This window comes from Nicotiana sylvestris, chromosome 5 (assembly GCF_000393655.2).
Source record: "Nicotiana sylvestris chromosome 5, ASM39365v2, whole genome shotgun sequence".
In the NCBI taxonomy this organism is placed as follows: domain Eukaryota; kingdom Viridiplantae; phylum Streptophyta; class Magnoliopsida; order Solanales; family Solanaceae; genus Nicotiana; species Nicotiana sylvestris.
The window spans coordinates 143,234,448-143,250,702 of record NC_091061.1 but is presented as its reverse complement, the minus strand read 5'-3'; the positions used below and the strand labels follow the sequence as shown (position 1 = coordinate 143,250,702).

General features: G+C 37.7%; 1 protein-coding gene across 1 annotated transcript; it reads right to left on the bottom strand.

The window, feature by feature from the left end:
* Positions 1 to 8,652: 8,652 nt before the first annotated feature.
* LOC138869426 (G2/mitotic-specific cyclin-2-like) lies at positions 8,653 to 9,088 on the bottom strand. Its single transcript, XM_070147043.1, has 2 exons — positions 8,996 to 9,088; positions 8,653 to 8,817 (listed from the first exon to the last, which is right to left on the bottom strand). Exons 1-2 carry the CDS (start codon positions 9,086 to 9,088, stop codon positions 8,653 to 8,655), a joined length of 258 nt encoding a protein of 85 aa, XP_070003144.1.
* Positions 9,089 to 16,255: the final 7,167 nt, after the last annotated feature.

Genomic DNA, 16,255 nt, shown 5'->3' with positions numbered 1-16,255 from the left:
TGTGTTGAAGGACCTCTCATGTATTATTGTGGAGTGGAGTAGATCTTCATGTTGTTACGAGTTCAGACTTAGGGGGTTAAGTGATTGTGTAATAGTTATGATATGGAAGAGTATAGAGAGAGACCAATTTCAGGCTAAGCAGGTGGATTATCTCCTTCGGGGTGCTATGAGGTTTCTGTGATTCTTATATAGTTGGTTGGGAGCCCTCTTTTACCAGTGAAATATATGTGTTGCAATTTGAGTTTGGATCATTTATAAGAGTGGGCTTGTCTATTATGAGGGTGAACGCGACATTTGCAGATGATTTGAAATACTAGATGGATGTGTTGCATGAGCTTATGAAGGGATTTAGCTGACTCTCACTATGGTAAAGCAGTGATAGAGTATGCACGTTGTGAGTTATTGTGTGTTTTGATCTAAGGCTTTGAGCCAAGTGGGGGAGTCTGCTATTGATTAGTTGATTGCATGGTTATGTGTTGTGTTGGTTCCAATTTGAGGTATACTAGTGAATTAGTTATGGCTTACAGAGGTTGAGATCGATGATGACTTGAGTAAAGAAAATTTTGGGTGAGGGTTGTGTTATGATGATTTAGTTGTTGTTTGTAAGGAATGTAACGTGATGGAGTAGGAAAAATCACTCGGTGGCTTAGAAGAATGGGTTACTTCCTTGGGTGTTGGAGTGCTAATGGGGCACATGTCGTTCGGCCCGTTTGGTCAGTCTAAATGAGATTTGAGTAGAGTAGATGACTCTCGAGAATGGTTCCAATGAATTCAAGATTTATATGTGGCAATTGGGAATCTTCAGGATGTGTGTTGGCTAGAAACTAAGATTTATATGGGAGGATGTCAGGACTTGTGGCATTTCTATATCATTATAGATTCTACATATCAGTATCTGGAAGGCGAAGGTAATGGCTTTAGATTCGCAGAAGGTCTCTTCAGAGCCCATCTCGGTTGTGGTACTTTTGGGGGTGCTTCAGAAGAATACAACAGTTTATGAGCCTTAGCGCGGTGTGGTTTTATGCTAATGTTCGTGGGGCAAGTTTTATTTAAGGATAGTGGTGTACTAGCAAGGAAACATATCAATTTAAAGGTAATTCGGAAGGAACTCAGAGAATTAGGACGGCTTGGTAGTAGGTTGGATCGGCATGGTAATAGATAATGATCGGTTATTGGGTTCTTATGATGCGGTGGGTTTCTACAGGTGTTTTGTGGCAATGCTATTAGGTTTTGATGGCTTGCGTAGCTTAGTTAAGTTAGAAGGAGTCAGTCCTGACGGTTTGGTTTTGTGCAAAGGGGATATCGGAGAGTTCTTGATGATTTCTACCACGGTTGGAGGTGTATATTTTCTACTGGCGTGAGGAGCATGGGATGTATAGTGATTTTCTCCTAGATGGGATCAAATGGCAAATTTCTTGGCTGGTTGAATACGTAGTTGCTTGTAGCTCGGAGTGGATTATGAAGTTCTCATATTTATCATAGGATGGGATGGTATATGCAGTATGTTGTGTAGGGTTGAGATTTGCATGTGTAAGGTCCCTGTTCCGTTTTTAAATGAAGGTCATAAATTCTTAGGCAGCATGGACTAAGGATGTATTGTGGTCCGGGCCCAGCCCGGGACCGCGAGACCATGGGCTAAACGGGCCAAACAGTTCGGGCCCAAGCGGTCTTAGGAGCCCACTGTGGGCCGGTCCTCCATGTTGAGACCGCGAGCCTGGGACCGTTTTGCGGGACCCTTTATATATATATATATATATTTACAAGAAATTGCTTTAGATAAAAAATTTCAAAAAATAAAATAGTCCGGAACTCTTAGGCTCGTTTAGGCCCGTGGGCTCGACCCATTTAACCCGGGACCATGTGGGCTTAGGCCTACAGTGGGCCGGTTTCACCGTCCAGGACCGTTAAGCCCGGGACCGGGCCACAATACAGCCTTAGCATGGACAGTTTCAGATGACTAGGTGAATGATATTACTATTTGGTGGGGATTGATGAGAGTATACAATTCAGAAGGGGGCAATGTGTTTTGATTTATGGATACTTCATCGGTATTGTGGTACTCGTCTAATTGATCGACTGCTGATACTCAAATTTTGTGATGTGGCACGGAAGAATCAAAGAAGCATTCCTCATGGGATGATCGTGTATTAGATATGCGTCAGATATTTGGTCGGTGGAGTTGGGATCAGATATGGTGATTCGTGTGTTCTATAGATTTGGAGACTGGGAGTTCTCATAAGTAAATTGTTTCATGGTTGTGGACTCTGAAAATGTAGCTAAGGTTAGTCAAAGGGTAGTGTGTGTTGTGATTCAGTCATTGTGGACTTTCGGAGGGTTATTTATCGGTTGTGGGTGACCAGAGTTGATTTCGGGTTCATTGGTAGGCCCAATATGGATGTGTGTTCTGCACCGGGTCGGATTTATTGACTCCGAACTGCTATTGTTGAGGGATGTGCCATTCGATTGTTGTTGAGCTTATTCGTGTTTTGGAGCGATCTATGAGTTACTCTTCTGTATTACGAGGGTTTATGATTTGTTGGTTATATGCACATATGGTGTGGTTCTATTGGGGTCTTATAACGGAATTTGAGGAAAGAGTATTGGGTATTACTAGGTGGATGGCGTATTGATTATGCTCTTTCGGGTTTTGTGTGGCATTATGTCATTAGCTTCTCCGTGGTTATGGTAATGCACTTTGAGTACTTGATGTCAAATTGCGCATGGTTATTGATTTTGAGCAAGATGGCTTGAGGTATATTCCATGGATTAGTGTTTGGATGGGGCACGCATTGCAGCGAAATTATGTTGAGGTACGAACCTTTGTGTTAGATTTGTGTGATGAAATTTTGGGGTGTGATGGATTTTCAGTATTTCGTTGTGGCAGTACATGTTAAGCTTGCGGGACAGTCCTCTCGCTTGAGTCATTTTTTTCAGGATTTGAGTACATTTGGGATGTTGCTATTGAGTGCACGAATTGAACAGGTTATGGCATTGGATTGTATTGATGTGTCATGTCTGCTATAGTTCCTGTCGGAGAAGAGGGAGCTCCATGGCTTGTTGATCTGATGAATGGTTATGAGTTTCTGCATGTTCCTTTTCATCATTGGCAGTATATGAAAGTGTTAGAACGAGGCTTTGTTTGTTAAGAGGTGTATTACCGGTATTGGGTTGTTTTGAGAAGGTATTGTGGTTTGGAGTTATTGCCATGAGTGTTTGAGTTATGTGGTATATCATGTGATTACATCTTGGGTTATGGATATGGTTTGATACAGCTTGTTCGGACTTATACAGTGTGTAAGTCCGAATGTTTGATCTGCGAGATTGTGATCTTATAGAAAATTCCGGATGTTGGAAATTGGGCCCTAAGACTTATGGACTAGGTTGGATTAAGAAATTTCAGTCATGTTGTGTTATCAGACCTATATGGGATAGGGTGACGTGGGATCACCCCCAGGTATGTGCATAGTGAGGTTACACGATGATTTGATGGCTTTTGGAACAACTCCTGGCACGTTCGAGGACGAACGTATGTTTAAGTAGGGGAGGATATAAGGACCCGACCGATCATTTTGAGCATTTGCACTTCGCGTGGTTGTTTAAGGGCATGAGTAGCTCCGTATGAAGTATTATGACTTATTTGAATCGTCGGTTTTGGTTTTCAAGTTAATTTGGAATTGATTTGGAAAAATGATTCTCAGTTAGAAGCTTTAAATTTGAAAGGTTTGACCAATTTTTGACTTTCTAAAATTTAACCTCGGATTGGATTTCTGATGGTTCCGTTAGCTCCGTTGGGTGATTTTGGACTAAGGAGCGCGTCCGAATTGTGGTTTGGAGGTCCGTAGTAGAATTTGGCTTGAAATAGCGAAAGTTGGAATTTTGAAAAGTTTGATCGGGAGTAGACTTTTTGATATCGGGGTCGGATTCTAATTTCGGAAGTTGGAGTCCATAATGCCAAATGTGACTTGTGTGCAAAATTTGAGGTCAATCGGACGTGATTTGATAGGTTTCGGCATCGGTTGTGGAAGGTTGAAGTTTCAAGTTCATTGATTTCGAATTGAAGTGTGATTCGTCATTTCGATGTTATTATGTGTGTTTGAGGCCTTGAGTAGGTCCGTATTATGATATGGGACTTGTTGGTATGTTCGAACAGGGTCCCGAGGGGCTCGGGTGAGTTTTGAATAGGTTTGAGTTGTGTTGCGCTCGTTTTTTTAAAGTTTCGACACCATTTTTCAAGCATAAATGGTACTACATTAACCAAATGAGCTTCGATTTCTTTTTTATTGAAGCATTAGATCCGTATCGTAATTATGGAGCCATAGCAAAAAGAATCATCGAATTTGGACATCGTATGGGGATTTTATGGTCATTTTACTATGAATTGGGTTGCTAGATTTTTCAGATTAATTATGAAATTGCCACTGAATTCGTATTTAAAATCTGCACTATTTTCAAATATTGAAACCAACATATCTCCTTCAATATAAGGTCAAATGAAGTGATTCAAGAGCCTAACTTGACTAAAATTTCACAAGGAATCCATTGGAGGCATCAAAAGCAAGTTTCGGGATTGTTTGGTATGAGAATCGGGCAGAAAATATATAAAACAAGGGTTTATTCATTTGGTCATATTTTGAGTTGGGGAGCTCGGATTTGGGCGATTTTGGAGGCGATTTCCACCATATGGATTGGGATAAGTGTTCTCTACTCAGTTTTAGTTATATTTCATCAATCCATCTTCGTTTTTGGCATTTTATTGATGATTTCAAAGTGACATTTGAGGGTTTTGCCTAAAGTTTCATAAAGTGAATTTTTAAGTTTGAACATAGATTCGGAGTCAGAATTGGATGAAACTAATATGGTTGGACTCATAATTAAATGGGTTGTTGGATTTTTTGAAGTTTGTTGGGTTTCGAGATGCGGGCCCGAATTGGGCTTTTTGGCCGATTATGAGCTTTTGATTAAAGATTCGGCCTTTTTCGATTGGGATTGATTCCTTTAGCATTGTTTGATGCATTTGAGTTGTTTTTGGTTAGTTTCGAGCCGTTCGGAGGTTGGAACGCACGAGATGGTATTTTTGGAGCATCACTTGGCTTGCTTGGTATTGGAATTAGCTTGTTTGAGGTAAGTAACGATTGTAAATCTAGTCCTGAGGGTATGAAACCCTGGATTTTGTATCGTTTTACTATTTGAGGTGACACACATGCTAGGTGACGGGCATGTGGGCGTGCACAGTTGGGGATTGTGAGTTGGTCCGTCCCGCAGCAACTATAAGTTGCTTATTTGGTTGAAACTATATGATACTTATGTATTTTAGAAAGAGTTTCTATAAATTGGGTCGAACACCATACTTGGGCCTTGTACCAGAGCTGTTTGGACTATTAGGGGCTTTTTTCTTACTATCCTCTCACTATTTTTGACTGAAAATCTATACTTAGTCATGTTATACTTATTGTTTTCATAACTCAATCTTTATTACTCTGTTTTGATGCATATAAAAATTGTTTTGGGCTGAGTACCCTATTTTTACTGAGAGCCTGAGTGGCTTGAGAGGTTTATGACTGAGTGAGGCCGAGGGCCTGATTTGTGAGGATATTTATGGGATCGGACTGCACGCCACAACATGTTTTACTGATTTATGACTGAGTGAGGCCGAGGGCCTGATTTGTGAGGATATTTATGGGATCGGGCTGCACGCTGCTGCATGTTTACTGATTCATGATTGAGTGAGGCTGAGGGCCTAATTGATTTATGCCATGAGGTGGCTTGTTATAGCGCTTGGGCTGTAGGAGCCCATCCGGAGTCTGCACACCCCCAGTGAGCGCAGGTACCCTGAGTGAGTGATATGATGTTTTGCCCGAGGGGATGTTCTTGATTCATGTTATGCCCGAGGTGCTATTTACGAGTGATTGTGAGGTATGCCCGAGGGGCTGTGTATGAGTGACTGTGAGGTTGCCCGAGGGGCTGTTTATGATTCATGTTTGCCCAAAAGGCTGTTCACAAGTGATGTTTTGCCCGAGGGCTGTTTACGTTTTCATCATTTTTTTTTCACTTTGTTTGAAAACTGTTGAAAGATGTTTTAAACGGTTTTACTGAAACTGGATTTAAATGAGCTGAGTTGATTTAAACCCTGATTTTAAAAGCCTGTTGTATTCTACTGAGATTTCATGATATGAACTGTATATGTTTTATTGCTCGTCACTACGACTTAGTCTTTATTTACTTTGGTTACTTACGGAGTTGGCGTACTCATGTTACTCCCTTCACCTTTTGTGCAGACCTAGGTATTTCTGGACCCGGTAGCGGGTGTTGATTATTCGGTGGCAGATCCATCGAAGTTAGCAAGGTAGCTACCTGGCGATCGCAGCCCTGCTTTACTCCCTCTTTATCTTTCCTTAGTTGTATTCAGTTATTTTCAGTCTATGTTAGTCTTGATGTTGTCAGACGGTTGTAGTAAATGCTCATGACTAGTGACATCCGGTTGTCGGGCTTTCTTTTCCGCACTTTTATTTTTTATTTACACTCCTTATGAAGTTTCTATATTAAACAACTTTGGAAATTATCTTGAAAATGAAAATCTCATTTTGTTTTGGTAATGTGTCGGCTTGCCTAGTACCACGACAGGCACCATCACGACAGGGTTAGTTTTGGGTCATGACAAGAGCATATATGAACATGGTAATAAAATATAACTCTGCTACATCTACATGCCAATGCACTTGTTGTATGTAATGCACCATGCTGAGTGCCTCATGTGAACAAATCTGTAATGTATATGGCTCATACGACCCAGGGAAGATCCATCCAGGAATATATACATCTCTGACAGCAGTCACTCACTACTGAGGAAGGGCAATCCAGCCCTATGGAGAAGATCCATCTCCAGATATTGATAATAACCTCACAACCACTCGGTACTGTATATGGCTCAGATGGCCCAGGAAAGATCCATCCCGGAATATATACATCACTGGCTATCAGTCTCCAGTACCGAGAAAAAACAGGCCAATCCAACCTCATGGAGAAGATCCATCTCCATACCAAGGGAAGATCCATCTCACTAGGGGTGTGTTACAGACTCCGGAGGGGCTCCTTCAGCCCAAGCGCCATCATAATCATCATCATAATCGTTGCAACGTGCAGCCCGACCCAATAACTGTCACTCATAATCTGGCTCTCGGCTTCACTTAGTAGTATCACTCTCCAGTCTCACCACGGGCTTACAAATGCCATGAAACTATCCCGGAACAATGATATGATGTGCAAATAAATAACAACTGAGACTGAGAAGTGATGTGAAATGCTTGAATATGACTGAGTACAGAATATCAATGAAATCAGTGAGATGACAGCAAGAAAACGACCACTCGCATCCTAACAGTATCGGCGTAAAGAGCTTTGACATCAAATTGATTCAGAGATAATGCCCTATTGAACATACAGAATGCGTCAAAGCTTTTGATCAACAGCAATGAACCATTCGAGGAGGACGCTAAGTAGCTCAAAAGAATACGAATGCTCTGGATCTCTTATATCCCTCACAAAATGTATCCAAACTTTCAAATAAAAGTATCACAATTAACTTCAATCCCTCTAAATTCACAAATAATTCAATCGCCGAATAATACACAACTCCAAATTTCAGTCAATCAAAAGAAATTTGAAACTGATCACTTGTTGAAAAGTATGTGTTTTACGACTATTCTTGAACATCTTTGGGGTTCCCAAGTGAAATCACATAATTGATGTAACTGAATTAGAATGGTCAGTATCAATATTCTGACATAATTTATTAACTAAAATCCTGAAATAGCTTGGTCAATAACAATACTTTAACAAAATTAATAAGCTACCAGCTATGATTACTTCATCATTTGTGTACAGGTCAGGTATTATTATACGTGGGTAATTGACTACATAACAGTCGTAAGGAAGGATCATTAGTTTGGTAAATATAGTACTAACTATCCTCGTTCGACTTGTCCATCATATGAAGCAACTAATCTAAAAATCTGAGTTTAATGTATTAAGATGTCATTGATACGCATACAGTTGTTTTTGGATTTTTAGCCTCTTCTACCCTTATCCAACTTATCCTGTGCCTGTCTGAAATGACCTACGTCTGTCCGACTTGTCCTGCAGCTGTCCGTCTTATCCTGTGCCTATCCGAATTCTTTCCAACTTGACCTACACCTATTCAACTTATCTAGTTTAGCAAACAATACTCAAAAAACAGATATGATAATGATCTGTAGCAGAGATAATTAACAAAGCAAATTCATAGAAACACTCTAAATCAAGTCAAATTAAACCTTTCCCCTTTAAAAGTTAGTGGCTTCATGAATTCACTTTAAAAGTTTGATCTGGTGAATGCATAGGCATCCAACCAACAGAGAAAATAGGGAAGGAAATCAAATTATTAAGACTGCCAACTCATTGTTCACATCTGCAGCATCTATGTCCATTATCTACTCTTTTGGTTTTATACTCAGACCACATGAAGCCTTTAAAAAGTTGATAAAAACAGACATTCCTGCACTATACTGATACAATAATGTAAAACATAAAACAATAAGAACTATGACTCAACCACAAACATTGTTTCTAGCAGTGAGAGTTGAAGTAAGAGTTGTTGTATGTTTTAATAAGTCTTTATCAGCCTTCTTCCTTTGCATCTTCTCCTTTATTTTTTTCTCGAGTGATATGACTAATTTCAATTATCTCCTCAGGATTTGGCTTAATTGTGGCTTTCGTTTGAGCTGGTTTCCTTACTGTTACTTTAGCAATATTTGCTCCTTTTACATCAACAACCACATGTTTCTGCAAACATCAAAAACACCATAAGTCCACAACCTCTCTTCTTATATTATAACATGAGTGTAATTGAAATGCATAGAAAGATTATGACTTCCATTGTCATAACCTTCTAATATTCAGCTGCAGCATGTGCATTAGGCAACAATTATGCATAAAAGCTCCTTGTTAAGGGGTGAGATACCTGAGGAAGTGGCTTTTTTCCTTCGACCCTACGATCTGTACCCACATTACCAATATCGCCAAGCGCCTTCCTATTTTTCCCTTTTGCTGTCATATTCTTTTATGCTTTGCTGCCCTAGGGACTGCCTCACCTGAACAATATAAAAGTTTATCTATATTAGGAGTCCAAATATAATACTATTAATATTCAATACATACTATAATATTTATCGAGTTGATTATGTAACATCATATACTAAACCATCTATCATCAACATTTCAAGAGGTTCACCCAATAACAATGGATGGTGCACAAAGTCTATCTACATAAGTATGAAACAAAATACCACAAACATTCAATAATATTTAGAGAGTGATTATATGTAACATCATTTAACATGATAGCTGGTTCACCCTATAAAAAATGTTTATGTCCTTGAAAGTTTACTAAGAGACCTATTCAAAAATAATAAGCCACTGCTTCTTTCATCAGTTTAATTTTAACACAACCATTCCATTTCTTTTGTTATAAAAAGGTAAAGAAACAACATATAATGATTGAATGTGCATCATTTACTGAAAAATTATATCACAAATAGCCAAATAGGTCGATTGGTTCACATAGATATCCAACCAACAGAGAAAGTATGGAAGGAAATCAAATACTTAAGACCGAAAGAGCTAAAATAAATAAGTAAATATATTATAATTTATGTAGTCCCTGAAGTATTTAATGCTTGTGTCAAGGCTATTCTTGTTCACTGATACATTCTTCAAAGCACCATTTTCGTTTCTTGCATTGTGAATAACTTACCATTGCTATAAATTAGGTATAAAAAAAGACTGTAATACTTCAAGTTATCATGGTGCAAATGCCTTATGCTGTAAATGACCATTGCTATAAATGGATTGTCTTATCTATATGAATAGGAGAACTGTAATAACAGAAAGAACCATGAAAAGCTTCAAATATCTTGTTCATAAGTATTGAAATTTGCAACTTAAGTAAAATGGAAAAGTTAAATTGCAGAAAAACTTGAAATGATATTGTTCATAACTAATAAGACAACTAATAAGACTACTAAAGTAACTAATCAGATAGTTCTTGGTTTCTCTAAGTGTTACATTTGAAAAAGCCTTATGCTGTTTTCTTCTTCTTAATTACTCTCATGATTTTATTTCCTGATAACTGTGCATTCGGATCTTCTTCAACTATTATTGCGGCATTAATTATACCAATCTTGGTAGGTGTATTTGCAATATCGATTAACTTATTATCTTCAGTGGACTCCTGCATATAAAAAGTACAAAGATTTGTGAAAATAATAGTGAACTTATAGTTCATGTAGCTTTATTAATTTATACCCTGCCAATGCTTTAATTAAAAGAATCAATAACCTAAAAAAATGTTAGTAGGGAGTTCGTAGCATCCTATAGAATAAATAAAATGAACATTCAAAACCTTTAAAGTTATAAAAAAACACTCCAGATCGGAAAATTTATTTAGAAAGATATCCTTCCAGATATATAAGTATCTTTAATGTCGAAGGACAAATTAAAAGTCATCGATATATTTACCTCGCATTCCTTCTCTCCATCTAAGCCTTGATCAATATTGAAGCCAGGGTCCTACCAAACATTAATAAATAAAAATGAGTTTGAAATTATACAACAAAATATGCAATTTAACAGAAATTCGCAATTTAAATATGTTATGAAGTTTGTGAGTGAAGATCACATATAGTGAAGGCATCTAAATGTGCAGCCTGATCATACTTCTTTATCAATTGCTCCTCATCTGAAAGCTTGACAACACTGTAAACTTCAGCTTGCAACCGAATGTTCGAGCTCTTGACAATACCTTAAACATGAATTTTCTTTGAAGAATATTGTTCAACTCAATTGGATAGGAATACTCATCAACAATGCCAGTATTTTAGAATGAAATGTTGGGTTAGAATTTTTTGAATAACAAATATGAATATAATAGTTGATGTGCTCAAGTAATCCTTCCTTCAATTCATTTGCGGACTTGCCTATGAGAAACATGGCTTCGCGATCCTAGAGCAACAGGGAAAAAGAACCAGTAATATCCAGTACCCTAACCAGAAGCCTGTACCTAAAGCATGTTTGATTTGAGATATAAATGCACATTTTGGTGGAAGGAGGAAATAGAGAATCTATTATTATCTATTCACCGCTGAGTAATCTTCTTTTTTACATTTTGGGTTTGGACAAAGATAAATATTTCCCACTTTATCCACCTTCTTTTGACACTTCTTACAGCTGACTTATGACCACCATTTTGCAATTCTAAATTCTCAATACTTGCAACAATCCAACAGGGACCTGCCTATTGAATAAATGATAAACATTAGATAGTAAAGTTGAGAGAGAGCATATATGTGCAAATCATGAATGATATAAATTAGGCATACTTTATATTAGAAATATCACGGTTGTTATCCATTAGTAACCAAAATGCCATCCGAGAGGTGAACATATGGAGCATGATTTGAGGTAAAACATATGTCACATACAACTTCCTTATTACTTTCACGACCCAAAATCCGTTAAAGGTCGTAATGGCGCCGGACACCACAAGCAAGCCAACACTAAGAAATTAAAAAAAAATTCTCATTTTAGTATTTTTGAAATTATTTCTTTTCCTTGCATTAAACAATAAATAATAAACTTAACCGAGAAAATAATGGTGTCTTTAACAAATTTAAATACTAAATAATCCCATAGTTATCCCAGAATTCGGAGTCACAAGTGCATGAGCAATTTATAGGAAATAAAATGTAATACAATATCTGCCTGGAATACAAATTAGACAGAAAAGAAAGTACAATACTCTGAAGGAGACTCTGCTGGCTGCGGATTGTCTTGAGAGATGCAGCTAACCTAAGTCTTCATATCAACCATGCTGCTACGCCCAACGAGACCACTAGACGTTGTGCCTGTGCAACGAAAATGCACAGCAAGTGTAGTGTGAGTACGAAAATAATGCGTACCCAATAAGTATCCAGTCTAACCTAGAAGAAGTAGTAACGAGAGGTCGTCTTCGACACTTACTAGTGGTCCAATAATATAATCAGTCGTGGATTTATTAAAAACAATAGTAAACTCAAGGGAATCATGTAGCAAGTAAACAATCCTTTTGATAATAAGAGATTTTCAAGTTCATATTTCCTCAATTATCAATTTATCTCAGGCTAGAGAGGCAATATCATTATTTATAATTTCAAGGCAAGCAATACAAACATGCACAAATCATGCTGAGGTCGTACGGCCCGAGCAACATAATATTTAAATTGTGCACTGCCAGAGGGTCAAATGACGTGAACCATAAATTCATCTATTACCCCGCTGGTGAATCATACATGCAACATAGTCAAATATAAATAAACACATCAAACAGTCAATCAAGAATTCATCACAGAAACAATTATACAGAGGAAGAAGAGGCTACAATGGCTAGGTTTTTAAATGGTTTAAATAAGGAAATAGCTGATGTAGTAGAATTACAACAATATGTAACAATAGATGAGTTAGTTGATTTGTCTGTAAAGATAGAAAATCAAAATAAAAGAAAGCAGACTAGCTCGTGGAAAGGTCGGACAAGCACCATCTCCAAGAATCCATGGCCATATCATGAGATGAAGAGTTCTTCTAGACCTCAAGAAGACAAGGGTAAAGGTAAATTTGAGAACAAAGAGGGAGGTAAAACCTTTAACCCTAAACCTTTTACACCTTCTAGTTCTATTCAATGTCATAAATGTAAAGGAAGGGGACATATGATGCATGAATGTCCAAGTAGAAGAAACATCATTCTTAGAGAAGATGGAGGATATGAGAGTGAAAAAGGTGAGGGAGAAGAAGAGGGAGATGTGAGTGATGAAGATGATGTAGAACTACCTAATGAGGGCATGATTGGGGTAGTTAGAAGGATTATGACTATCAATTTGGCAAGCAATAGTGAAGAACAAAGGGAGAATATATTCCATACTAGGTGTGGGATAAAGGGAAAAACTTGCTCTATGATCATTGATAGTGGTAGTTGTGCTAATGTGGTGAGTTCATACTTTGTGGAAAAATTGGGACTTGCATGCATGAAACACCCTACTCCATATAGACTCCAATGGTTAAATGATAGTGGTGAACTAAAGGTAAACAAACAGTGCATGATTTCATTTAATGTTGGTAGATATAAGGATGATATTCTTTGTGACATAATACCTATGCAAGCTTGTCATATCTTACTGGGTCGTCCTTGGCAGTATGACAGGAATGTTTTTCATGATGGAAGAAAGAATAGATATTCTCTTGAACTAAATGGCAGGAAATTTACTCTTGCACCTTTATCTCCTTCTCAAGTGTTTGAAGATCAAAAGAGATTAAGAGAAACAATGGGAAAACCAAGGGGAGAGATAAAAAGTGAGCTTGAGGAAAAAGAAAAGAAAGAAGGCCAAGAATTAGAAAAAAAGAGAGATGGCCGAGAGAAAGAGAGAGAGGGCAGCAATTTGAGAGAAGAGATAAAAAAGGGTTTGAATGAAAAAATAGACAGTCTTGGTGAGAGGAAAGAGGTTAAGGAAAGAAAAAAAGAGAGTTTTTATATAAAAACCAAAGAGTGTTTAAATGCAAGAAAAGAGGGGCTGCCCATAATACTACTTACTTACAAAGAGACTTTGATTAATTCTGAGTTGCTAACTTCTTCTTTGCCAAGTAGTATTTCTTCTCTTTTGCAGGATTTTGAAGATGTCTTTCCAGAAGATATTCCTAATGGATTGCCACCTTTACGTGGCATTGAGCATCAAATTGATTTTGTACCTGGATCACAAATCCCAAATAGGCCAGCCTATAGGAGTAATCCAGAAGAGACAAAAGAACTTCAAAGGCAAGTTGAGGAGTTGCTTGAGAAAGGTTTTGTGAGAGAGAGCATGAGCCCTTGCTCGGTTCCCGTCCTATTGGTACCAAAAAAGGATGGAACTTGGAGGATGTGCGTGGATTGTAGAGCAATCAACAAGATTACGGTAAAGTATCGCCACCCTATTCCTCGTCTTGATGACATGTTGGATCAATTACATGGATCCAAAATCTTTTCTAAAATTGATCTAAAAAGTGGTTACCATCAGATTCGAATGAATCCTGGAGATGAATGGAAAACTGCTTTTAAGACCAAATATGGGCTTTATGAGTGGTTAGTTATGCCTTTCGGCTTGACTAATGCACCTAGCACTTTCATGAGATTAATGAATCATGTTTTTAAGGATTTTCATGGAAAATTTGTTGTGGTGTACTTCGATGATATCTTGGTCTTTTCTAACACTTTAGAAGAGCATGTAGAACACCTAAAACAAGTTTTTGAAGTTCTTAGAAAGCAATTTTTATTTGCTAATCTTAAAAAGTGTACTTTTTATGTGGATCGTGTGATTTTCTTGGGTTTTGTAGTTAGTTCTAAAGGAGTTGAGGTTGATGAAGAGAAAATCAAAGCAATAAAAGAATGGCCTAAACCTAAGAGTGTAACTGAAGTTAGGAGTTTTCATGGACTTGCTAGTTTTTATAGGAGGTTTGTGAGAGACTTTAGTACCATTGCTTCTCCTTTAACTGAAGTTATTAAAAAGGATAAGATTTTTAAATGGGGAAAAGAACAAGATGATGCTTTTAACTTGTTGAAAGAAAAGTTATGTTCTGCTCCATTGTTACAATTGCCTGATTTTTCTAAATCTTTTGAAATTGAATGTGATGCTTCGGGCAAAGGAATAGGTGCTGTTTTGATGCAAGATTCTAAACCTATTGCCTACTTTAGTGAAAAGTTAAGTGGAGCCACATTGAACTATTCCACTTATGACAAAGAGCTATATGCTTTGGTAAGGGCTTTAGCCACATGGCAACATTACTTGTGGCCAAGAGAGTTTGTCATTAAAACTGATCATGAATCCTTGAAATACTTGAAGAGTCAAGGTAAGCTTAGTAGAAGGCATGCTAAGTGGGTTGAATTCATTGAAACGTTTCCTTATGTAATTTCTTACAAACAAGGGAAAGAAAATGTTGTTGCTGATGCACTTTCAAGGAGGTATGTCTTAGTTTCTACCCTGACTTCTAAATTAATGGGTTTTGATCAAATCAAGGGACTTTATGCTAATGATGTTGATTTTGGCAAAATTTTTGCAGATTGTAAGTTGAGTCCTTTTGAGAGGTTTAACCTCCAAGATGGCTTTCTCTTTAAGGAAAATAAGTTGTGTATTCCTAATTGCTCTTTACGTGAAGTATTTGTAAGGGAAGCACATTGTGGAGGGCTTATGGGACACTTTGGAGTCCCAAAGACACTAGACATACTGGCCGAAAATTTCTTTTGGCCTGGAATGAGAAAAGATGTTGAAAGAATGTGCGCACAGTGTTTGGAATGTAAACAAGCTAAATCTAAAGTGTTACCACATGGTCTTTACACGCCATTACCTGTTCCTACTTCGCCTTGGATTGATATTTCCATGGATTTTGTGTTAGGTTTGCCTAGAACAAGATATGGTAAGGATAGTATATTTGTTGTGGTAGATAGGTTCTCCAAAATGGCTCATTTTATTCCTTGTTTAAAGACTAATGATGCCTCACATGTTGCTGATCTTTTTGTAAAAGAGGTTGTCAAATTTCATGGTATACCTAGAACTATTGTTAGTGATAGGGATGCTAAGTTTTTGAGCCACTTTTGGCGTGTGTTTTGGGGGAAGTTAGGTACTAAATTGTTGTTTTCTACTTCTTGTCACCCACAAACTGATGGACAAACTGAAGTAGTTAATAGAACCTTAGGAAACATGTTGAGGGCTGTTTTGAAAGGTAAATTAACTTCATGGGAAGATCACTTACCTATGATTGAATTTGCTTACAATAGAACAATCCATTCTTCTACAGGTATGTCTCCTTTTGAGGTTGTTTATGGTTTTAATCCCTTCACTCCCCTTGATTTATTACCATTACAAACTAATGATATTGCTAATCTTGATGGTAGGACAAAGGCTGAGATGATGAAAAAAATTCATGAACAAACAAGGCTTGCAATTGAGAAGAAAAATGAGCAAACTGCCTTGAGAAAGAATAAGGGACGAAAGCAAGTTATTTTTAAACCTGGAGATTTAGTTTGGGTTCACTTTAGAAAGGAGAGATTTCCTTCCAAAAGGAAGTCAAAGTTGCATCCTAGAGGAGATGGCCCATTTCAAGTCCTTGAAAGGATTGGAGACAATGCTTACAAGTTGGACCTTCCTGGTGAGTTCCAAGTAAGTGC

What these genes read in the sequence shown, in the direction of transcription:
- LOC138869426 (XM_070147043.1), bottom strand. Translation starts at nt 9,088, where the DNA reads ATGACAGCAAAAGGGAAAAATAGGAAGGCGCTTGGCGATATTGGTAAT. An exon ending in GAAAAAAGCCACTTCCTCAG is followed by an intron (nt 8,818 to 8,995) that starts GTATCTCACCCC and finishes TGATGTTTGCAG; the next exon opens with AAACATGTGGTTGTTGATGT.